At 35.1% G+C, this 25,207-nt stretch overlaps 2 protein-coding genes across 7 annotated transcripts in view; one reads left to right on the plus strand and one right to left on the minus strand.

The window, feature by feature from the left end:
* myom1b (myomesin 1b) overlaps nucleotides 1–1,817 on the plus strand; it is a 54,066-nt gene extending 52,249 nt beyond the window's left edge. For 5 of the 6 annotated variants that reach the window (XM_058781229.1, XM_058781228.1, XM_058781230.1 and 2 more), the window contains one exon: nucleotides 1–1,817. In XM_058781229.1, the coding sequence (XP_058637212.1) occupies nucleotides 1–170 (170 nt within the window). In that variant the 3' untranslated portion in view covers nucleotides 171–1,817. The other variant, XM_058781232.1, reaches the window with a different exon arrangement.
* Nucleotides 596–23,814, minus strand: emilin2b (elastin microfibril interfacer 2b). The gene is given in 10 exon segments (XM_058781236.1): nucleotides 596–4,287; nucleotides 5,213–5,344; nucleotides 5,431–5,466; nucleotides 7,535–7,582; nucleotides 7,693–7,860; nucleotides 16,326–17,738; nucleotides 17,741–17,755; nucleotides 18,642–18,832; nucleotides 20,605–20,730; nucleotides 23,550–23,814. Coding segments are annotated over 10 exon segments (2,583 nt in total). The 5' UTR covers nucleotides 23,687–23,814; the 3' UTR covers nucleotides 596–3,970.
* Between the last annotated feature and the right edge of the window lie 1,393 nt (nucleotides 23,815–25,207).

Raw genomic sequence — 25,207 nt, forward strand, 5'->3', positions numbered from 1 at the left:
ATTCTGTAAATCTGGGATTATCCGCTTTAGAGACAGAGCTGGTTGATACCCTACATCTCACAGAACATGTTGCTGGACCAGAGGCCACCACTTCATCAGAACCAGACGAATCTACACCAGCTCTTGGAACCGAAAACCATGAAAATGTGTGTGAAAAGAAAGATGATTAAAAGTGCTTGTGGACACAGTTTAATTGTATTTACATGTTTTAGAACTAGGACATGAACCATGCTAGTTATGGTTTTAGAGATTTATTTGATGAGTGTGTCATTTCAAATGCTTGTTCACAAGTGGTTTAGAAAAGTTAGATGGGAGGTATAATTATATTTCAAGGCCTTTGTGTTGTCTCCGAAATAGGCAGAATAGGGCTAAACAATAATAAAAAAAAAAAATCTAAACCATCTCTAGATTAAAGTCATTATAATGCAGGCTTAAACTCGCAGTTTTTCGGAAAAAAAGAAGTCGTAATAAAATGTTGAGAATAATCACATAAAATATTGAGCATAAAGTCATTGTGTTTCGAGAAAAAAAAAAACGTTAAATTTCGAGGGAAAAAAGTCTAAAAATATTGTGAATAAACTCAAAATTTTGAGAATAAAGTCATTGTGTTTCGATAAAAAAAAAAAAACGTTACATTTCGAGTAAAAAAGTTTAAATAAAATGTTGAGAATAAACTGTTAATGTACAACAATACTGAGGTGCAAATAGTATCTGTCACTATTTATAAGTATAAGTAGCATTACTATTTACACTTAATGCAAAGATCTGCTGCTTTTACATAGCGTAAATAGAATCACTATTTTCACTTGGTGTAACATCGCTAAAAAAATGCTGCTGTTGTCACTTAGTGTAAATAGAATATATCAATATTTTCAATAAAACCTTACGGCATTTCCATTAATGGCTGTATGGTAACAGTCGTTTCGTTCTGTGGAAGGAGGCATACACAACCATCAACGATCCTAAAGTAATAGCCAGTTTTTCTGGAAACTTTTCTCATAATTTAATGAGTTTCTTGAAGTTTCAAGATGGTTTCATTTATTTTATTATTCCTTGGCCCTAAACGCAAAGTTACTCGGGGAGTATGTTGGAAAAATATTTTTCAAAGCTTTTGCGTTCTCTTGCGAAACATTTGCGTTCCCTTTAGAAACTTTGCGTTTGCTCGCAAAACGTTTTATCCACCATAGATGACTCTTAACATGGCTGGATGAAGACAGTGATATAAAAAGCCCAAATTTGGTATATAGTTTATTAAAAATAGAAACTATGTACAGGCAAGTGGATGAACACAGAATATGAAGGCAACACGCTGAAATGTTATGTTGAAAACGCCTACTTAGCGAGAGAATGAATCCATTTTATCCTCCCATCTCATTTTTAAACAGCACCATGTCACAATGCCTTTTTTACTTTTAAGACATGTTTCTGGTTTAATTGTGTACAATTAGTCATTGCATGTTACTCCAAAGAAAACCTTTCTAAATGTAATTGATTACACCCACTTTTCACCATCCACCCATACAGCCCTTTTGCTGGAAATCTTGGAAATATTTTTTAGTTTTAGCTCGCTGTATAGTTTTACTGACACTCATTCACTTAGCAGATGTTCTATCTAAAGTAGCTCACAAAAACAATACAAGCACAATCTATTAATCTAAAATATATCCATATGTTAAATCTATTAATCTAATACAAGTATTGCTACCATAACATTTCACTGAGTACTAGAATACCAATTTAATACAGGAAAATGTTTTGAATATGTATGCATGTTTATATGTTTGATTAAATAAAATGTAGAACCAAACAACTGAGCAAAAAGTATATTATTAAATGACAAACCTCAGTTATTGTTACTCCACGTTTTTCACCATATAATGCTCTCAGATTTTCTCTAAGAACAGCAGTATGCATATGCTCTTGGTCATGAAAACAACTTGTTCAGAATACTTCAGCTGAACAATCTCATTTGCAACCCTGGTTAATATTATAAGAGATACAGAAAGTCAAGCTACTGAAAAACTCGAGTCACTCATCAAATGGTCATAAACACAAAAACAAGACTATGAAATAACAGGACATTTATTTGCAGATGAGATTCATCATCGGTTGTGACATTCTGATACACTCCTTTATAGCAGTTTGATTCTGATTTGTACTGTATCTTTCTGCACGAAAGATATGAAGATGGTAACAATAATGACATGACATTTAAAATGATAAAACTTCTTTCTATAAATTGTTAGATAAAATACAAAGATCCAGGCAGTTACAGTTGATCTAAATAAAAATAACATCTAGGAGCAGTGATTTTTGATATGATTTTTTGCACAAATGATTGTTCTATAGACAAAATATCCAATATGTTCTTTACAGAAAATAAAACCAACCTTCCATAGTATTTATGCATTTTAAAAAATACATGTAGATAAAACTACTTCTTGGGAATAAATGATTTATCTGCCAAAAACTGGGTGGAAATGGTGTGTAATAACGTCTGAGTTTGGGCAAAGAGTCATGAAGTTTTCATTCAGTCATTGGGTGAGAGGATTTCTATTTTAAGCCTGGTGAGGTTATTGAAAACTGGTGATAAGTGTTAGTGTTGAAGGTTTTAGTGATGTGTGGAATATTCTGAACAGTGAATTGACCTACATCTGTTGTAGGGTCAAGGTTGCTACACTTTACTGAAATCTTTGTGCATCTGTGCAGTCTTCCTGAAATGTGAAAAAAGATTTAGTTTTTCAGGCTTTTTTTTTGCCAATAAATGCACTGCGGTCCACATTTGGATCCAATATTGGTTCCACCCAGACTGTGAATCATTTTGTAAAACTCATAGCTTCATCATTATATTAACCACATATAAATGAGGCTGTTCTGACTGCTCTGTTCAGAATTAACTTCTGAGAAATGACTCACGGTCCAGGTGGAAGCAGCCTTGTTCGTTAATTGGTGACCTTTGCGATAAAAAAAGATCAGTTTTACTGGCACCCTACCAGATGAACTTGCTAAATCAAGTTTGTTCTTCCAATGAACAATTAATACAAACTTTCTAAATGCTGTAGTCATTTTCTGTTTTTAAACGGATTCTCATTCTGTTTCTCTGCTTTGATTTATGTCTCAATTGTCAGCGCTTTACTTGAAGCCTGTATATATAATGCATTATATATATATATATATATATATATATATATAGCATTATTAATGCATTATGTCACTTTAAAATGCATTACATGATCTCATGGGTGATTGCAACCAAAGTTATAGTTTATACTTTCTAATGGTGTAAAAATGAAGTATTATGCATTAAAGCATAATGATCAACCAATTTCACGTATAAGGAATGTGCCAATATTTAGCAATTTGTGCATAATATTTATGCAAAATACAATGCATTTTAATTTTGTATACAATTATTTATGAAAACATAATGCTTTATAATGCATTATTCATAAAGACTTCAAGTAAAGTGTTTTTTAAGCATCTCATTATCAGAAGAATTTAAAAGGTACAAAATCTGTCAGTGAAATAGTACACTTTTAGAAAATACTTATATGTATGGTTTAGGTACTAATATGTGCTCTTTAGGTAATAATATGTACCTTTACAAGTAAATAAGGTACAAAATTGAGGGTACGATTCCAGTGAAAGCTATTTTCAGAGTATAACCTTGTAGTTCTCCAAAAATGAAAGTTATGTCATTTACTCACACTCAAATTGTTCCAAACCTGTATGAGTCTCTTTCTTCTGCTGAACACAAAACAAGATATTTTGAAGGATGTTGGAAACCAAACTGTTGACGATAGCCATTGACTTCCATAGTATTTTTTTCCATACTATTGAAGTCAATGGCTACCGTCATCTGTTTGGTTTGTATTCAATAGAAGAAAGAAACTCATGTGGGTTTGGAACAACTTGAGGCTGAGTAAATGATGGCAGAACTGTCTCTTTAATGTTTGCCATTGGCTGTGGGCTATCGCTTGCCTACTGTTGGGTAAAGCAGAACTCCGCTGAACGAGGACAGGATTTCACTGGATGTTGAGATGGCCAGTTTTCCTGATGTGAGCACCAGTCCTGTCCTCTGGCCCTGCTTCAGATGAAGAGCGAGACTTACAGAGACAGTCCCTCCACAGACGCAGTCCTGAGTGTCTCTGCCACCCGTTGCAGCAGTGGAAAGCTTCTGGATGTTGCGATTGGCTACTGAGAGAAAGGCCTCGACTCTTTCTCCCACTTGAGCGGTCAATACAGCACTCAGCAGGTACCGTCCGTCCAGGGGAACAGTGAACACACCTAGAAAATAAAGATTCTGATTACAACAATGGTAGAATGCTATTGTTATTGTGTATGATTGCTTTCTACAGAAAATTCACTGGCCAAAGTGGAAAAGGTGTATGGCATTCTGTTCTAAATGCATGTTAAATGCAATTTAATTAAACTACCATAGTTTCAATTTATATTAAATGCAGCTAGCTGAATTTTTAGGAGCCGCTTAAGGACTTAAGTGCATCTTTATATGTAATTTCATAATTATATTGGCTATGAAATATGGTTAAAATACTGCTCAATGTTCTGACAAGCATTTATGGTAAAATAAAATACACTTTAAAAGTCATTTCTATTTAAGACATTTGTAATGATGAAGTTGCAATCTAGTACATTCAAAATATAAAATTAAATAACACATTACAGTTAAAATCCTATTTAGGTACTTTACAAGTGCTTTAGTATGTTGGTCAACACATCAAAAATAAATTTACTTCCGTAAAGCATGAAAAATTATCAAAACGTGACGATTTAATTTGTACTTTCAAGTAAATCTTTTGATTTACAAACTGCACTTTTTAAAAGTGTACTTAAGTATATTAAGAAACAAATCTTACGTGCTTTACTGTGTTAGTCAACACAAAATAAGTGTGCTTCTTTACTAAAGATTATTAAAACATAACGATTTAAAATGTACTTTAAAGTAGAACTTTTAATAGTTCTTTACAGTTCTACTTTAACATAACATAGTTATGAAAGTGTCTCTCTTTAAAGTGATCTTATTTCATTAATATTATATAATTTGGCAAGTAAATATTCTTTTAAGATTTGAAGTTCACTACAAGTGCACATTCAATACAATTAAGTGCATTTCTTTTTCACAAAGGTAGCTTTTGTAAACACTATAAATAAATGATAATTTATGATTTTGTCTTGTCATAAATGAATGTACCTGTTTGTGGATCGTAGTGTCTTCCATCATTTAACAGAACATTGTTGAATTGGATGATGCCGATTTCTCCAGGGAATGGCACAAGTGTCAGACCAGCCGAAAACGACACATAGGTCATCATTCGCCCTTCTCCTGCATAAATACACACACACTCACTCACTTTACTGTCACTTATTGATAACACAGCTCTGTAAAACATATGGGAGGTTTAGTTGTACCTGTGGCCATTTGTACTGTCCTCAGTGGAATCTGTGCTGTAGATGCAGTAAAGAGACAGTTGTGAATACATTGAATAAAAATGTAATATTCAATACATATTTGTTATGTTCTGCCAGTGTTGGGGAAGCAACTTTACATTATGCATAACTTGTAGTCTGGCAAGCTATAGTTTTAAAGTACTTAATATACAGCCAAGGTACTGAAATTCAAACTACTGAAAAGCTATTGAAAAGCAATGAGCTACACTGCAAGTTAACAAAAAAGTAGCAAGAAAAAGCTTTCTTTGTTCATTTCTGAACACTACTGTTATCAGTGTATATATACCAACATAACTCAACACTTTGAGTGATAAGAGGACTGTCACTTATATCTTACTGCTGATACAGCTTTGACTTTCATGGAGCCAGTATAATTCCTCCCTTCTCTTACATCTCCCTTCTTAGACAGTCTAGCGGAGTGCTTTAATCTCTCCTGTCCAGGGCTTTTAACTCTGTTGCCCCCTTAAAAATCAAGTCTATGGTCTCTGTGAGGTCTCTGGGACCCCTAAAAACCCATGCAGAAATAGTATTGACATTGTAAAATTAAAAAGAACCCAAGTGAAATGTTATTCAAAGTTATTGGGGTCATCTGTCTAACCTACTTCTTTTAGATCTCAGTGCTTGATCATGATATCTACTTGACTGACTGCAGTACTGGGTCGGTCTATCAGGTCCAGTCTTGGACTGGTTTAGACCCTACTTAAGCAGCAGGGAATACTACGTTGCGCAGGATCCTCACACCTTCAGACATCATGTGATATCTTGTGGTGTCCCTCAAGGCTCAATCCTGGGTCCTCTATTATTTAACTTATACATTCTTCCTTTATCAAATGTAATTCATGAATATAATATTTAATTTCATCAGTATGCAGATGAAACACATCTCTATAGTACAGCAATTATCCTGTCTCCACATGAAGCGTCTAATGCATCACAATGCACAAAAATGAAGGATGTCCTGATCTGCAAAGTTACTCCAGCTTTGAGCAGACAGCGGATTGGTCCAGTGAAGGCAGTGTGAAAATGAATGATGATATATATGATTGGAAAGTAAAACATTCTTTAAGCACGTCATAGTTTTATCATTGTATAATTTCATTTCTATGACAGGCGAGTTATCTGCTGCAAAACCAATAAGTTTCTTGAAAGGGAATGGGAACACATCAACAAGAAATCACTGTAACCTGTACATCTGTACAGTGAATGTGCGATTGCTATGTGTGTGTGAGAGAGAGGTAAAAGAATTGAATGAATGAGTGTTATGTGTATGTGAAAGGTAAAAGCAAATTTTTATGTGTGAGCGTTTTGTGTTTATGTACAAGCATATTGTGAGTGTGTGCATGTATTTTGTTTGTATCTGTGAATGTTTCCTGTGTCTACCCGTGTTCTTCAGAATTGATGTCAAGATGCCCTTATTAGATTGTAAATGTCTTCTAAAAATAAGTTTACTAAATTTATTCCAGAAAAATCAGGTAGATCATCCAGCTTTTATTGCTGATTGCAGACCATACCTAAACACACAGACAAAAAGTGGTGGGCCATTGGGAAATTTTGAATTAAATAGGTTTCCTTACAAAATTCATCATCAGTTACTTTGGAAAAATATTTTATTGATTTCATCACTTAATTTAAACTAAGGACATTTAACTTTTTACATTCACTGAAGTAAATTTTGGTTAGACATAACCGAGTAATTTTTTGACAGTACCCATACTTGAACTTCACTGTATTTTTTTTCAGTTGTGAGTGGCTGATCACTATGAAATTTGGCAAATACTTAGAGGGCGTCCTCATTAGGCAGTGTACCAAACTATGTAAGAATCCGACACAAGATTGCATTATGATAAACTAATTTACTTTTTGTATCCATTTCTGTAAGGAAATCATTTTACATTTGCTTTTAAAAACTTACTTTCAATCTCCTAGTTTGTATGTCTGATTTGAACAAAATTTAGTTTGTATCCTGTATCAGCTACATCAAGAAGCTTGAGCCCCGATAATTGTGGTTATTTAGTTTATTTAGTAATTCCCCAACACTGTTCAGCTGCAATGAAGTGTTGAATACCAGAAACAGAGTCAGGACTGAGAGCGGCAACTGGAATCCCTGGATAACCTGTCAAGAACAATTCAACACATTCTTTGAGGTAACCCCAATTTTCTTTTTCCTGTTTTTATTAGAAAATACACAGACACACACACGTGTCAATAATAATCTACACTTACCTGGTGCTCCTGCATAGCCTGTAATGGACGGCATGCTCCCATTGATGCCCTGAGGGGTGTGAGAGGAGACTTTGGTTACTCGAAGCGCTGCTTCCCCAGACGCCAGTGAAGGGAGTGGTTGAACTCCCTCCAAGGAAACTTTTACAGCCACTGTACCTTCAGGAACACCTGGAGAGAGGCAGAAGTGTGATGGCTGAGACTGAGAGAAGAAGACAACATAAAGACTGCCTGACAGTTAACAGGTGTGACTTTGCTATATACAAGAGGTTCAATCCATCCGGTCCAAAAGAAATCTCAGCATTAGGTAGAGCTGGAGAAACTTTAGAATTCTTATTCAATTCCATTTTAATTCAGAGTCATGATCCAATTCCAAAATGAGTCTTGATGCATCTCATTTGTTTAGCAACAGTGTAGGGGAACAAATGAACTTGGCAACATAAAGTGGCTCGTTGCTAAATGCTGTGTAAAGATTTTGCATACAAGCCAATAGAAACAGAATATGCAGCAATAATAATCTAATATCACAGGCAGCTCCGTGGATTTTGTTCTGTGCACAATAAAATGCTGCATCAGAGTAATCTTAAACTTAGCAATCATCTTGTTTTCTGTTGTCAGTTTTGGCTGTGCATAAAACTGATTAAAGTGAGATACAATGTTTTCTACAATTGTGCAAAAACATTTAAGCTGCATTAAAAATAATTATTTATTTGAAATTTAAATGGACATTTTGTAGATTTATTAAATATACAGAATTGTTTGACCAAAAAAAGAATAATTGGTAAAAGAGTGTAACCTATTTTGATCCATACCTTAACAAGTTCTAAAACTATAAGATGTACACCAATTTTGGTCAAATTCTGGACTTCTAAAACCTTCTTATGAACACCTGGAGAAAGGTAGAAGAATGCTGATGGGAGGACAGGATAACAATTAACAGACATGTCACTGCCACAAATAACAAACCGCCATCTGGTTCAAGAGAATCCATCCTGACATCTCATTGTTTTAAAACACCACCAAATCTCAAAAAAGCCATAAAAGCAACATAGTGGTGAAAAGTTCTATGTGATCTTAACAATAGGAGTGTTTATGGTTTGTATGGAGGTGAGGACAAAGTGTAGTCATTTTCCAAGTCTGAACCAGAAGGCAAACAGACTTCTGATGCTGTCAGATTTTATTGGTGTTTCAAAATGTGTTATTGAAATGTAATCCTGACAAATAGTTCCAGAGATTTATCTCTTTCCCCAGTCACGTTAAAGTATATAGGAGCTGTATGCCTTGTATGCCTGTTACTTACACTGAAAACAGCTGTAACTGATCTGCCCTAAAGGTTCTTTGGTTTAACTGCCTCTGAGCCCAGGTGTTTGTAAGAACGCTTGTGTATTTCTCACTAAATACTTTAGGCTCAATGAACAGTAATAAGTACACATGCTCTTCAGCTGCTTGTGTATATCATGCACACATATGCTCAACATAGAAAAGCCCTAAAGGGCACAATTAATGGAAAAGGGTTTTATATTTTTCTGCTTTAAAGCTTTTCTTAATTTTTCTGTGTTAATAATCAATGTGCTGGAAAATTGTAATATATGAAAAAAAGTATCTTTTGGCTGAGAATTAACTAATAGTGTCAGCTGTTGGCCACTAGGTCATAAGAAACAGAATAAACAATCCGAGAGCTAACTGGTGAATGAATGTGCCATTTGTACAAGAATTGCTATTATAATCATCATACATTAAGTTGCTCCCCTGATTCTCTGAATTACCGTGAATTAAATTGACATGATACACTGCAACTGAAATGGTATTCCTGTGGTTATTTTATGATATTTTACAGCTGATGTACATTTTTTCAGTAAAAAAAACCAACAAAATTTAACCATAAATTTAAGTTAAATCTGAAAAACATAAAATGTCATTTTTTTTATGGTAAAGTTCTTGCATCCACAGCTGGCTTTTTTTTTCTTTCTTACTGTAAATTTCACAGTTTTCTTATCAGTGTTCTCATGCTACTGAAAAAAAGTTAGTTGCTTCCCAACATTGAGAGAAGGAGGGATGTAGCTGCTTTACATGTCACACCCAGTCGCTCACATGATCTCATCTAGCCTACTAAAACACACACATATGTTGGCACACCTATTATTATGAGAACTTTCCATAGGCGTAATGGTTTTTATGCTGAGCTAAGGATGTTTTCTGTTCCCTAAACCGACATAACCTTCACAGAAAACTTTTATTGCTGTGAAACGCAGGCGGTGCCTCTACATCACTATATTTGGCCGATTATGTCTGCTTGTCATGCTCACAAGTCACCCTGACTGGGTCAAACTAGTGGACCAGGTAATTACAAAGTATTCATCCACTTTCTCATCAACACTTTCAGTCACGTCCAAATCAAAATCAACTTCATCTGTGAGTGAGCTGTGAAAGATTTTAGCTCAGTTATCTCAGTTATCATAAAAACGGAATGGATTTTTATCAAATTAATAAATCAAAAGTAGGTCAGAACACTTCAAATCATGATATGGATTAGTGTCTGTGAATATCAAAGGGGTCACCGGATGCCCATTTACCAAAAGTTGATGATTCTTTAGGGTCTTAATGAAAAGTCTATAACATACTTTGGTTAAAATTTCTCAATGGTAGTGTAAAACGAACACCCTTTTTACCCTGTCAAAATCAGCTCTGTTTTCAGCAAGCCGTTTTGTAGCATGTTGCTTTAAATGTAAATGAGCTCTGCTCACCCCGCCCCTCTCTTCTGTGGGGTGAGGAGCTGTGCTCTGAGAGACTGTTTACTTTAACTGCGAAACTTGCTAACTAGCACGTTATTTGGAAAGGCAATTGCTAAGATACATAAAAAAAACCTCACTTAGGTAAAGCTGGATCACGAATGATTCGCGCGAACATAGATGCATTTAGGCAGATCGGGGGGTGCATTTCCTTCAAAAACAAAACTAAAAGTGATTCACTGCGTCTTCAGCGGCTCAGATGTCGGGAGTAAATGACGACTGCTATGTTCATTATTACATCCAACAACAAAACACCTCAATCGCTCAGGAGACATTCTTGTCTACATCTGCTCTGGCGGTGAAACAATGGCGGACTGCTACAGCTCACTCAGGGCTGGTCTAAAGTAAAACGCTCGTGTCAATCAACAATCGTGGGAGCAGCCTTGGTCTGCGTGACATCACATAGACAAGAAGCTGAGAACGGCTTGATTTGAGAAAGAGGTAATGATTTTAGTAGATAAAAAAAAAAAACACTGGGTGGATTTTTATCATTATAGAGTGGTTGTGTACACACACTTCCAACACACATTTATGTTCAAACAACATGTAAAAGTGAATTTTGCATCCGATGACCCCTTTAAACCACAAAAAGACAATTTAAATATGAATCCTAAATGTTTTTGAAAAATAATGCCATAGGGCCCTATTATTACATAAATATAAAAAATATATATATAAAATAACTAAATAAAGACATTTTATGATTTCAATTAAGCAGACAAATTTTTTTCAATTAATAATTAAAATTTAATTAAACCATTAAAATGGAATTCTGGAAACTTAAAATTGAAAACAGAATTTGGGAAATATGGGAAGTATTTCATAGGGCCCTTTCATGTTTCATAATTTCAATTATTAAGACCTGCTTTTTGATTACTAAAATTTGATTTAATCATTAAAAAAGAGTCCAGAAATATTACAACAGTAAAAAAAGAAAGAAAAATAAAAAATAAAATGGAATGTGGGGAAAAAAATAAAATGGATTTCACAGGCCCATAATTATTGTAGTTGTTAGTTCTTAGTTTGATACTGTTCCATTTGCATTTAACTTAAAACTGTGTAAATATAAAAAAAGACCTGCACTTTTACTGGACTACAGACACCTACCTCCTTTGTTTCAGTGGTATTTTAGATCGAAAGGGGTCAAAGACAGGCATGCAGGAGGGCTCAACGCCCCTCTACATGTGTTGCATTTATCTTAAGAAAGGAATGCAATAAAAGAGAGCTTCTGTTTATTACAGAGAAAGGAACAGTAAGGAGGAACAAAGAGGACATTGAATCATGGGATAATGCAGCGGTTATATCAATGTCTTTCTGATAAACTAATGGCCACTCTCCCAGAATGGAGTCCCACAATTAGACCTCTAGATAAAATATATAAAAATACATGTGTGAGCAGTACGACATGCTTGGAGGAAAAGATCATCTCAGAGGTCAAATGTGACCGAGAAGGACGAGGGCATTACTATCACAAACTGCTCACTTACAGATAAAATTCACTCACCCACATCTAGGCTCTCTTATATGAGTCAAAATCTGCTAAGGGATAATAATGGAATGGTTTTAAAAAGTGATTTTTCACTATTATTTACAACTGGATCTGCAAATGCATGGGTTTAAATAAAAGATTCCTGTTATAAGAGACAACTAAAACATATTAGTGCATCAAAACCACTCTTTTTCCGGTAAAAAAAAAAGAGAGAGTCTCATGTTAGTCAGTCTCTGACTAACATGTAATTTAAGAAATGAAAGAAACTTCTTTTCATAAAATAAGTTTATGAACTACACAAAAAGCATTTCAAATGTCTCCAGAATGTTTTTTAATTAGCCAAACATCAAACATAGTTCCACTTTATGCATGTTATCATGTCTATCAAAGACTTAGGCTGCTTGCCAGCTGAAATATTAGACATAAGAACATCAACACAACACACTCATGGGCATCAGTCACTTCACTTAATACTTTCTGGCTAAGAAATAATTAATTATTACCTTATGACCCATCTGTTCTCAAATCCACCTCATCTGAATATCACAAATTGATGTCTGTCAAAAAAATAACATGCACAATACACTGTAGTATTTACGAGAAGCAGAGGTCCAGGGGGTACGTGCATTTCCAAGAAAACCCACAATAACGGATGATTTGACCACGTCATCGCTTTCCAAGAAGGAGAAAATGATGGCCTGAGTGGCTTCAACATGCTGTCTGTCAAAGACGATAATGTGCATAATACATAATACTCGCTGAAATCAGATTGATCAGGAAAATTAGTAAAATACTTCACACATGCAAAGAGAATAATCTTCAATTCAGTCGAAAAAATTCACCATGTTAGTGAACATCGTTCAACATTTGTTTCTTTTTTTATACACAAAATGAATCTATTTGATCCACTACAAATATTTCATATGTCATATTTCGATATCAGTGAACTATGCGTTTTCAGTAACACTCTACAATAAGTTTCCATTTCTTAACATAGTTAACTACATTGGTTAATAGAAAAAAAAATCTTCTAAAGCATTTATTTATCTTACTTAATATTTATTTCAAAATTTACTAGTGCACTAAATCCAAAGTTGTATATGTTCATATTTAACGATCCTGAGCTGACATGAACAGTTTTTATTAACTGACGTTAACAAATTTTAATAAATACTGTAACAAATGTGACCATCATTGCTAATTAATGTTAGTTAACGCATTAACTAATGGGACCTTTCTGTAAAGCGTTACTGTTTTTTATATTCAGGCTCATGATGCACTGGCTTTCTTGGTAGCACTTTATTTTAACAGTCCTGTTCTGCATGTACATACTACTGTATATGCTTATTAACAATTACAATAACTAGGTAATTACTAGGTACTAATCCCGAACCTACCCCTAAACCAATCTTAACCGTGCAGTTGCCTTGTATTACCCAGTACTTACACTGTAATTAGAAGTGCGTGCATGTAATGTAAAATAAAGTGCAACCACATGCACACAAAATTCATAATCTTCAAGAGTCCTTGAGTATATCCTTTGGATTTACTGCAAACAAAGTTATGACTGCAAATCATTTTGTGGCTTCGTCCTTGTGCCATTTTACTTATATTTTGTCAGTAAAGTGTGTTGCAACAGTATCAAATGCATTATTCTGAATGCTGCTAGGTGAAACGCCAAGCTGACTAGTGTGTCCAGAACATCTTGTAAACTACAAACACAAAATCACCAAATGAGAAGCAGATGCCCACATGCGTACTCATACACACACACACACGCACACACACTCACACACTCACACACTCACACAATATAATCCCATAAATGTCCAAATGTTGCACAACTCTGAAGCCTGTCCAGTTGTAACATGTGTGTACAATTAATACGTAAAGGGGAAACACTACTTCCCCTGGGAGATACCTGCTTACAACACAAACATTCTTGTGTTTGTAAAGGAAATCCCTCTAAAAACACAACCTCATGCACACCGTAGCCTACATTTGCATTGTGGAGCTCATACAGCAGAAGCGTCCAAAAACCCAAAAGACGACCAGCAAAATACATCGTTTTGACTAGCAGCACTGACAAAAACAGACCAGTTGCTTACAGTCTTAAAAACAGATTATTCATTGGCATCTATCCATGAAGATCCTTCAACATCCATATAACTTTTCTATTGTGCAAAAGGGTTCTTAATAGTGGCAAAGGTTCTTTAGAAATTTTAAATGTTCTTCAAACTTAGCAAAATGGTTCTTTTAAGAATTGTTCACTGGAAGGTTCTTTCTGGAACCAGAAATGGTTCTTCTTTGGCATCGCTGTGGAAACGCATTATTTGGAACCTTTATTTTTAGTTTTTAGATCAGATTTTCAGATTTTTCCCTCTTTATTGGATAGTAGGGACAGGACATCACTAGGGAGACTATTGGGAATTTCACATGCACAGCCTTTTTATAGAAAATTAGTTTGAAGATCATGCGTGAACAGGACATTTTTGAAAAGTATTGGGTCACCCCCTTCTAACAAACAGGTTTGACTACTTTAGTAATTTCCATGAGTACAAATCTTAATGTTTAAGCATATAATGATATTCTAGGGAATTGTGTGCTTCTAATTGTAAATCAACAGTTTGGACAGGACCCTTTTCTATTCTAACATGACAATGCCTCTGTGTATAAGGCAAGGTTCAAAAAGAAATGATTGATTTAGTCAGTGTGGAAGAACTTGACTGGTCTGCAGAAACCCAGCTAATCCAAGCTGAACACCTCTGGTGTGACTTTAAATGCAGATCTTGAGCCAAAAACTCATCACCAAACACCAATGACTTGTACATATGGGTACAGTCATTTTAGACACTTCCAAAACTGTTGCAACAGAGATGGAAATTCAATTTTTAAATACATGAATTATGTTTTCATCTTTGTTGCCACAGTTTTGGAAGTGCCTTTTTCTGTTCTAAAGAAGGGGGTGTCCCAATACGTTTGTCCATATAGTGTATGAACAAGTCATTGGTGTTTGGTAAAGAGTTTTTGGCTCAAGATCTGCATTTAAAGTCACACCAGAGGTGTTCAGCTTGGATTAGGACTTGGCTTTCATTAGAAGGGGGTGACCCAATACTTTTGGCAATATAGTGTATCAGTTCTGCCAAATTTCAGGGATGAGAAGTTGTAACCTAAATGGTAAATTACTGGTAAACAAATACACAAAATTACCAGTATAAGCACATCTTACTAGTGTAAGAAGTCTGCTTTGGGCCAATCATAAAGATCTGATGGAGGTGATGTGATTACTCCTTACCGTTTACAGTAACATTGTCACTTGGAAGTCAAAAAAAAAAAAGTTGTTAAACTGGACAGAGAAAGAAACTAAAGAGATTCTTCTCATCCAAGCAGATAAATAAAATGGTGCAATGCATTTAAAGGTAATTTTCTATGACTGACATCACAGAGTTTACCAATATTTTGTTGCTGATTTGTGAATGCCATTGCTTGCATGAACAGTAGATATGGTATAATTACAAAAAAAAAAAATTCGATCCAGAGTTTTTACAGTAATACTGTGTCTTAATGAATCAAAGCAGGTTATGGCTGTAGAAAATATGCAAAGCACTGCATTAAAGCTTTGAAAGACTAAAAGAATATTTATAATCAATCTGCAGTTAAAATGTTATCAGACAAATCCTATTATTTAGGAAAGTGTTATCAGAAATGATCCTATTAATAGCAAAAAAGCTATTATTTGCTGTAACTGACCACTTCCATAAATGCATCACCAAAGAAAACCAGCTTCATACACTGACACATTTTCATGTCAGCATTATAAAAAAAAGTGAGTACTAACAAAAGGAATTAAGAACATGGTGTAGAAAATGGTACATACAAATAGTCCTCTCCTTATTTGCAATGTCAAAATGATTAGTTAGTTTTTAATGTTTATAAAAATTCACATCAATTTCTGATACTTCTATAACCTAGATGGTTTCTGGACTTTTCTTAGTCGGGGCTCCAACAATGTGCAATAATGTGATTTTTGTGGCTGTTTATAAGAACTTTCTTAACCTTTTTTCACCTGAAGCCTTTTTTCAATAAATTTGATTGAAATCTAGTTGTTCCCTTCAGCCCTGTGGGTTTAGGGACAACTTGCATATGGAGGAAAAGGACAATCTAAAGTCTCTACTGAAGTCTGTGTGTCATTTTAAATGAACACCCCATAATTTTTCCAAAAAATAGGTTTCTGAAAATCCAGGCCCCTCTAATAGGACTGCCCTTCCAAATACTGTATTATTTATTTGGATAAACTAGTCTGCATTTTTGCAACCATTTTGCTCCATTTTTGTTATCCACTGAGGAGTATTGCTTACCTGTAGGTGCATCAGTGATCCCATCCTGTCCATCTTTTGAGAGGTGTGAATTTGCTTTAAACGTGTTAATGTCTCTTGTATGTGCAAGTACTGTACTGTTCAGCTGACGGACGCAAGTCCACAAGCCATTGACGTGTTTGTTCAGTCCATCTTTAATCCGTTTCAGACTGTCGGACATTGGCTCAAACCGACCACAAACACCTTCAATGCTAGCCATGCGTTCATCAAGCAAGCCATTCATTGTCCTCACTTGCTCTTGGTTTCGTCCAGAATCCACCTCTATATTTTCCACCCGTTGCAGGAGGGTTTCAAAACTCATGGTCTGATTGAGATCTCCTTTAAGAGAGCCAACCTCGTCCTTCAGGACCTGTGCATGTTTCTCCAAGACTTCCAGGCGCTGATCAAGACCTAAGAGTAGCTGAGAAGTGCTGTTGTCACATTGAACACCACTGATCTTCTCTTCAAAAGCTATTCTTTGGTCTTCCTCTTCCTTAAGTCTTTCCCTTCTCAGTTTCTCCTCAAGATAGAGGCAATGCACCTCTGCACTTCTTTCCGCAAGACTAACCCTTGCCTCCAGAACATGCCCTTGTGCACTTATCTGTGCAATGGTGGCATTGTGCTCCCTAATGGTGTCTTGGAGTATCTGTTGGGTGTCCTTGAGCTTCTGGACCTCAGCATTGTCCAACTCTTGGGTTTTACCAATGGGAAGCTGGAGACGCAAGTCTTGGATCTCTTTGCGGAGATCAGTCTCTTTGGAGTCAAGGAGCTCGGCCAAGCTCAAGTAAGAGTTTTCTTGTTCCTCACATTGTTCTTGCACAGACAGCACTTTGTAGTCGCATGCATTCTTCATGTCTGCCATTTTGATGTCCATTCCTTGAAGAAGCTCCTCACGAAGGGCTGTAAGCTTCTCATCGATGTATGCCTGACATGGACACTCATTGGTTGCAGCTGTTGAGGAAGGCTGAAGCGGTCCAGAGTTGCTTGCTTCTGTTAGTTGATGCATCTGTCCATCAATGTTTTGGATCCGGATCTGCAGATCTTGGATGCTATTAGTGTTGGTACTGATGGTGTTGGAGAGCTGGGTAATGTGATTCTGGAGTTCATCAGTGTCTGGTGGTGAACGGAGGTCATATGGGAGCGTTATGCTCTCGATTCCACCCGCTTTGACATCCTGTGGCTGTTGCAAATTCCCCAACATGTTCAGAACGAATTTGGTAACATCTTCCTGTAAATCTAGCCGTAGGTTCGCATTGGCAGAAGTCATGGCTTGCAGGTGGAGTACTGTCTGAGAAAGACGCTCCACTTCTTCTTCTAATGCCTGAACTCGTTGACTCTCATGTTGACGATCTCCATAATCTCCCAGTTGACGGCTATGATGTCCTTTATGCCCGGGTTGAGACCATGGATGTGTCTCGAGAACACTTCTGGTCCTAGAACAACCAAAATCACATGTACTTTTTTCACAGTAACTCAACAAAAAATAAATAAAAATAAAAAATAACAGTCTGCATCAATTTTCTTTAAAGTGCCCCTATTTTGGATTTTTGAAAATTACCTTTCATGCAGTGCGTAACACAGCCCTAAGTGAATGAAAACATCCTGCAAAGTTTTAAATCTGAAAGTGCACCATGTATAAAGTTATTGTCTCTCAAAAGAAAGAGTCGACTCTGAATCATTGAAACGTTTTTAAAAGAATCCCAAGCCGTTTCATGTTGAATTCAACATGAAACATTAGCATATTGCCCGCCCCTTGTTGTTTTTTTCAGCTGGTCTGAATGAAAATGCAAATTCATTCTTTGCCACTAGGTGCCGCTTTTGGAGGTAAAAATAGAGGTTTCCCGGGTAACGCTGTACACAAAGCAGCACTACGCTCACAAACACTGATTTATCAGGCATTACAAGCACGATGAAATGGAAATGAAACCAATCACCGCAGATTAGCGTCACGCAAAGAAAGGGTTTGGAAAAATGAATCGTTAAACAAATCGTTTGGGAGTCGTTGAGCAAATAAGGTAAAAATGCATATTATAAGACAATGAAAGTGTTTTTTGACCTTGCATGCATGTCATCCTGTCATTGGGGACTCCCAAAACCAAAATATGAACCTTTTATTACCCATAATAGGGGCACTTTAATTTTATGACAACTTCTAATGAAACAAAGTTCAAGAAACAACTTTTTTTATGTGATTACTCAAAAAAAGTAATTCTAACTAATTACAACATAATTGAGTTGTGGCCCTATTTCAGCTATAACATCTAGCATAGCACATGTTAGTTCACTTTTCCAATTATAAATTAATTTAAAAATATTTACCCAAGATGCTCTGTTGTTGGCTGTTGGTTGAAGGAACATCTCGACGTGGTTCCTCAACAACATTGGCTTTCTGAGGGGTATTTTTCAGCTCAGTACAGTCATGGCCTTGATATCCTGGACAGCACCTCCATTCGAGTTCAGTCACTTGTTTGTAGCCTATTTTGTACATGGGCCTCATGTGAGTTTGATACCTAGAAAGACAGTTATGGATTAGGAGCAGATTTCTGACCATAGTTTTAAATGGGACACGATTCAGTTTGAACCACAAACTTAAAGTTTGCATTTGACAGATGATACAATACACTGTTTTGGCCTCAGATTCCTAGCCACTTTACTATAACTAACATCAAAAATGAACCGTCACAAATTTGTCCCACTGCAAGGGTTGTGGGTAATATTAGCCAAAAAAGCATACACAGATACACTGCATTTAGTGAGACACTATTGTCCTAAACTCATGCCACTGATTGACATATAAGAGTGTCCAGGTTAATAAAATAACCTTCCACTTCATATCACGGGTCTTTAACTACTATACGTACAAACATTTTATTAAATATAGTGTATTTTTAGATAGAAATATATTTATTTAGTAAATATAATGCTGTGTACAAACATGTTTTGACGTTATACATTATATTTTTGCAATGCAACATGAAAATAGTAAGTAACGATTCATTTTCTGGTACATAAAGACACCTAATAAAGCGGGACCAAAAAATCTTTAAAATCTAATGTGACATGTTCTAAGAAATGTACTCTTTGTAGTCCCCCCATGAAAAATAAGTGCACTTAATATTTCACTTTTATGATTTCTGTTTTTCAACACACACTTTTAAAAAGTGCACTTTGTAATAATGTCAAATTAAATAGCACCCTAAAATTTTAAATGCTTATTGCATTTAATATAAATTTCTTAATACATTTGAATTAATCTTAATACATTTTAATTAAATTGCAATTAGCTTTCTGAAAAAAAAAAAATCACATTTAGTATGCGCTTAAGCATATTTTAAACTATATTATTTCTATAATAAGTACTGTTTTTTAAAGTATGCCAAAGTGCACTTCTTTTTCACAGTGGTCATGCTGGTTTCATATTCAAACCTTTATACCATTTTCAAGAAATGTTTCAATTTAATGATGAGTCATGTCACAAAGTGGAACAATCGTGTAAAAAAGAACACATTTTCTTTACACCTTTTAATTGTTATATATATTTAAATATATTGCTTAAGGACAACATGATCTTAACCTAAACTAATATTGCCTTAGTTCATAAAAAGATCAATTAAAAAAAAAAAAAAACTCTTTACTCTTGATAGTCTCTGCACATTAGAAGGGTATTTAACCAATAAAATACACACTTAAGCGTTAACTACCACATTATAGCAAAAGAACACTAAACAGCACATATCCTGGATGTTTGCTGCATGTTTCAGAAGAAGCAAAGTGACAACAATATTCCTGCGAAATTTGAAAAATGTCACTAATCTCCTTCGCCTAACCACTCTGTCCACAAAAGGAAGCATTCCTGTTTTCATGAGCCATGCAAACATAAACAACAAAGTGCAGAATTACGCACATAATTTATTAGGATTTACTTCAGCAGTGACACACATCTGGAGTGCAGCTTTAAAAGCAGGCGATGTGCACAAACATGTGTGACTTACTAATTGCAGCATTTCTGAAAAGTTCTCACAGATTCTGGACAATTTACACAGGCTAAAACAGACTGTTCAGTGTGGCCCCTGGCCCTTCAGAGGTCGTAAATAATTTGGAGACTGATAAAGCAATGACCTGCCAGTCAATTGGTCCAATTTAACTGCGCTGCTTATCCTTCTAGGAGCAATTCCACTTCAATCCAGTTCTGATCTCATCTAATCTGATCTCTGGTCACTTCCACCAATAAAAATGTCCATGCAACCCCCGCCCACTGCATGCGCTCTCCAGAGACACTTACATCAGCCGCTGTGTGCAGTCAGGCTGATGCGGCGGACAGGGCAGGAGCTGCGGCTCCATGACGTTTTCGTTCGCTGCCAGCACAGCGCATGTCACGTTCTTATGCACCACAAAAGCACACCAGTTTCTGCAAAAGAGTGAAGAACAGCGAAAACAAATTTATACTCTACATTCAAAAAAAAGAAAAAGAAAAGAAACAAAAAGTTTGGTAACACGACCAATTCTCACTATTAGCATGCTTATTACTAACATATTGGCTGTTTATTGGTACTTATAAAGCACATATTCTGCATGACCATATTCTACATCCCTAATCCTACCCAATAACTAAACTTAAAAACTACCTTACTAACTATTAATAAGCAGCAAATTAAGAGTTTATTGAGGCAAAAGTTCTAGTTAATAGTTTTTGAATAGCGAGAATTGGACCTTAAAATAAAGTGAGACCAAAATTTGTTCTATATGGCTAACGTTCTCTTAAAGTCACGAACAAACGTTTATAGAATGTTTGCATAAAGTTTTCTGGTCTTTCGTAATATTCTCAACGTTATTTAAGCTGTTTGTGGAATGTTTTTGTAGCATTTTAGCTGGACGTTCATCTAATTTTTAAATGTTTTTAAAATGTTACGTTTTTATATGTAACTACGGTAACACTTTATTTTAAGGTCTCTTAACTAGTTGCTAATTAGCATGCATATTAATAGAATATTAGCCATTTATTAGTAGTAATTAAGCACATATTAATGCCTTATTCTACATGACCTTATTCTACATCCCTAATTCTACCCAATACCTAAAACTTAACAACTACCTTACTAACTATTAATAAGCAGCAAATTAGGAATTTATTGAGGGAAAAGTCGTAGTTAATAGTGAATAAGTGTTCCCTATTCTAAAGTGTTACCGTAACTACTTGTTACAGAATGTTCAAAGCACTTTTAAAAGTAGCTAACATTTCCAAAATTATTTATTGATTAATTAATATTAATTAAATGATCATTTCTTGTTTTATTTTTCTCTCTTTTTGAATATTGATGTTTTGTACAACGAGGAAATCTCTAGCCACTCCCATTGATTAACCAACCAGTTGTCTTTGATTGCTTACTAATAGTTTAAGAACACTTGTTTGAAGAAGGCTGTGAAGCCAAAACGCGTACTCAAATGATTTAGCCCAGTTAATTAAAATCTTTTTATTACTACACGAGTGCCTTGGAGTAGTTCATCTCAGTTTAACATTCCCAAAATGTTTGCAGAACGTTTTTAAAAGGTTTCGAACATTCCAAAATAACATTTTCTTAGTTATTAGCTCAGTGTTCTTTGAACATATTTTCATTATTTGGGTAATATTACCCAATCGTTCATAAGGAATTACTAATTACTTGGAAAAGCATAACTCAAGACTGAAATCATTGTAAGCTTTTGGATGGTAATTCCTTCTGACAGATTTAGTAGCACTAATTTATAGTGGGCTACTATGAACCTAGCCTTTAAGAAAAGTCCGTAAAAGCAGAGTTTACAGTATTGATTTTTCACTGCTGTTGTATTCCTATCTTGAATTATGCATTGCATTGCTGTTTTATGCTTAAAGGAATGTCTGTAAATGTAATGGATAATGTCCTGGCAGAAAGTAACCAGTGCCTTTTCTGTTTCTCACAGTGCAGAATACTGTTCCAAATAGCTAGTAATTCCTTTAGAATGTAGCAACTAACACTTACGTCATTACTAGTGGGCTACCATGATACAGAAATTAATGAAAATCCATAACAGCGTAGAGAAATACTGTGAGAAATTATGTTTTTCTTGGAGGTATGTTAAATAAATAAATCACTGCAAAGGTTGCATCTGTTTTAGCGTTTGTGATGGCTGAAGACTCCACATGTTCCCGAGTTCTCCACGAATCAATAGTGATTCAGTGAAAAAATGTCCAAGTCTTCTCCTTCAGTAATAACAGGCCAACAGAAAAGGTGAGAGGGATACTGTCTGGGAAAAAGCTCTAGAAAACTGCATTTAAAAACTATTTCTTCAGAAATATCCATAGTTAGTAAATACTTTTTTAGTATAAAAGATAACATACTAGTTAAAAACGATTTACCCAAATCATAACTCGATGATTACATATTGATTACGTAAAAAATTGTGTATAGGAAATTCGTATAGTTATGTGTCCTGCATTAGATTTGTTGTGCATTAATTATTAAAGTGCAAGTAGTTCCAGTTCCAGTGCAATTATACCTTTACATACTGAGTATTATTTAACAAGCACTTACTTTAGGCTATAGGGTTTATGGTTATGCATGTAATTATGTATAATTCACTGTTATTACTGCATGTAAGGTGTAACAAGGATACTGTAAAGCTTTACATAGCTCTCAGGAAGGCATGAAAAATAGCTGTAATTTATTAGCTACTGCATTCAATTAATAATTCGTTGATCAGTTTCTTGTTAGTTAACAGAAGTTAGGCTTCTAGAATGATTGCTGTGTTTCAACCAATCAGATTCAGAATCAGGATGAGCTTTATTGCCAGGTGTGTTTGCACATAACGAGGAATTTGAATCTTAATTTTCTTTAAAATATCGGGACAAGAAGAAAAAAAAAAGCCAAGAGATGTGCTCTGTCCAGTTTGAATCGCGATATTATTAATAATAGGCCTATATATTACATATATTAATAATATCTTATTCTGTATGACCATATTCTAGATCCCTTAATCCATACCATAGCCTACCTAAATTTACAACTACTTTAGTATTAATAAGCATTAGCCTAATTAGGAGTCTGTTGAAGCAAAAGTCATAGTTAATAGTTTAAGTGAGAGTTGGTCCCCAAACTAAAGTGTAATGTAGGCTATATTACATATATTATAACGCTCAAAATAACATTTTACCTGAGATTACTGATCTGATTTTTTTTCCCCCCCTAACTCCATAATAGGAAGGACACTTACTTGTTTCGTTGTCTCGAAGCAGAGCTGGAATAAGGACTGCCCTGGAACAGACTATACCTCGACGGAGTGCCATTAGTCAAAGGAACAGTAATGAGAATAAATATAAGCGCTGCGTAACCTGCGAGGACGCGCTTCATCTCAAATCACCCAGTCAGCGTGCACCTTATCCGAGCTTTTATAAAAAGCTCAAACTGAGTGCTTTTTAAAGTTTCTTGACAGGGTGATGATGGCAGTGAGATGAGACAGTGGCAAGAGCTCCCGCCCCAATGAGCGATTCCTACTGGACGCGCCATGCGCGCGGGATCAGGTTCCCAACTCATTAGTGCTCTCCACTGATTATTACCACTCTGCTTTAGACCTGCTTATAGTTATGCCATTTCTTTAAAAAGGATGCCATCTTTTAAGAAACTCTAGTCAAAAAAAAAACAAAAAACAAAAAAATAATCCTAATATTAACACCTTGAGTGTCACCCCCTCATTTTTGACTATAGACGTCAAAGTGCACTATACAAACTTAAATTGTTATAAACGCTTTGGAATACAGACCTAAGGTTGAACTGTTTTTTTTTTTGTTTTTGTTTTTTTAAAGGCAATCTGAAGTGGAATCATTTCAAAATGAAAGTACCAAAAAGTTATAGAAGTTTAAATTTACTGTAAAGAAAATGCACTGTACCAATTTTTTTATTTTATATAAAATAAATATTTCACAAAATATTTTAAATACAAAATTGCTATAAAATTAAAGCCTTATGTCTAAATAAGTTATGTTCCAAATTTGAAGTTGATATAAAAAAATTTGAGGTTCCTGTGAAATTTTATTTAGAGCGTTATACCACAAACAGCCACGGGGTACCATCCAAACGCCATTCATTTTTATTTATTTTTTGCAATGTTCTCACAAATGTCTAAATTTCTCTGTCAATATTACTTCTATCACAAAATATGGAACCTTGAGACTCAGCCATTTCTGACAATATGTATTTTGTCAAGATTATAAAAAGTTTTGATTCTAAAAGACGTAATATGACACTTGGGGGAGGAGGCCACCAAAAGATTTTAAAGTACCATTTCCATGGTAACGCAATGTCTCATTTCAAAATGGTTTTCACAGGATAACTTTTGGAGTTCTAAGCATTTAAATGATATATAATTTATGATGATTATTACATACTCAAATATGTAATAGAGAAAAAAGACAATGAAACAAAAGAGAGCACCAAGCGGCCCACAGGTGAGCTTAATGGGGTTAAAGAACCAATCCTTGTAACACTTTAGTTTAGGGACCCGTTCTCATCAGTTGCTTATTACCATGCAAATTAGTAGCATGCTGGCCGTTAATTATTACTTATAAAGCACATTTTAATGCCTTATTCTAGATCCCTTAATCCTACCCCATACCTAAACTTACAACTACCTTAGTACTAATAAAGCAGTAATTAGGAGTCTGTTGAGGCAAAAGTCATAGTTAATAGTTTGTTAATAGTGAGAGTTAGTCCCTAAACTTAAGTGAGACCCCAATCCTAAATGGTCCAAATGGAAATTTTCTTGAAGCACTTCAATTACAAAATAAAAACGACATTATTACAATCCAAATTGATTTTCTTGACTAAAAATAACCTTTAAAAATGCAAGCATCTTATTAGAGCAATATTTTTAAA

Source organism: Onychostoma macrolepis, chromosome 07 (assembly GCF_012432095.1).
Source record: "Onychostoma macrolepis isolate SWU-2019 chromosome 07, ASM1243209v1, whole genome shotgun sequence".
Taxonomy (NCBI): Eukaryota; Metazoa; Chordata; class Actinopteri; order Cypriniformes; family Cyprinidae; genus Onychostoma; species Onychostoma macrolepis.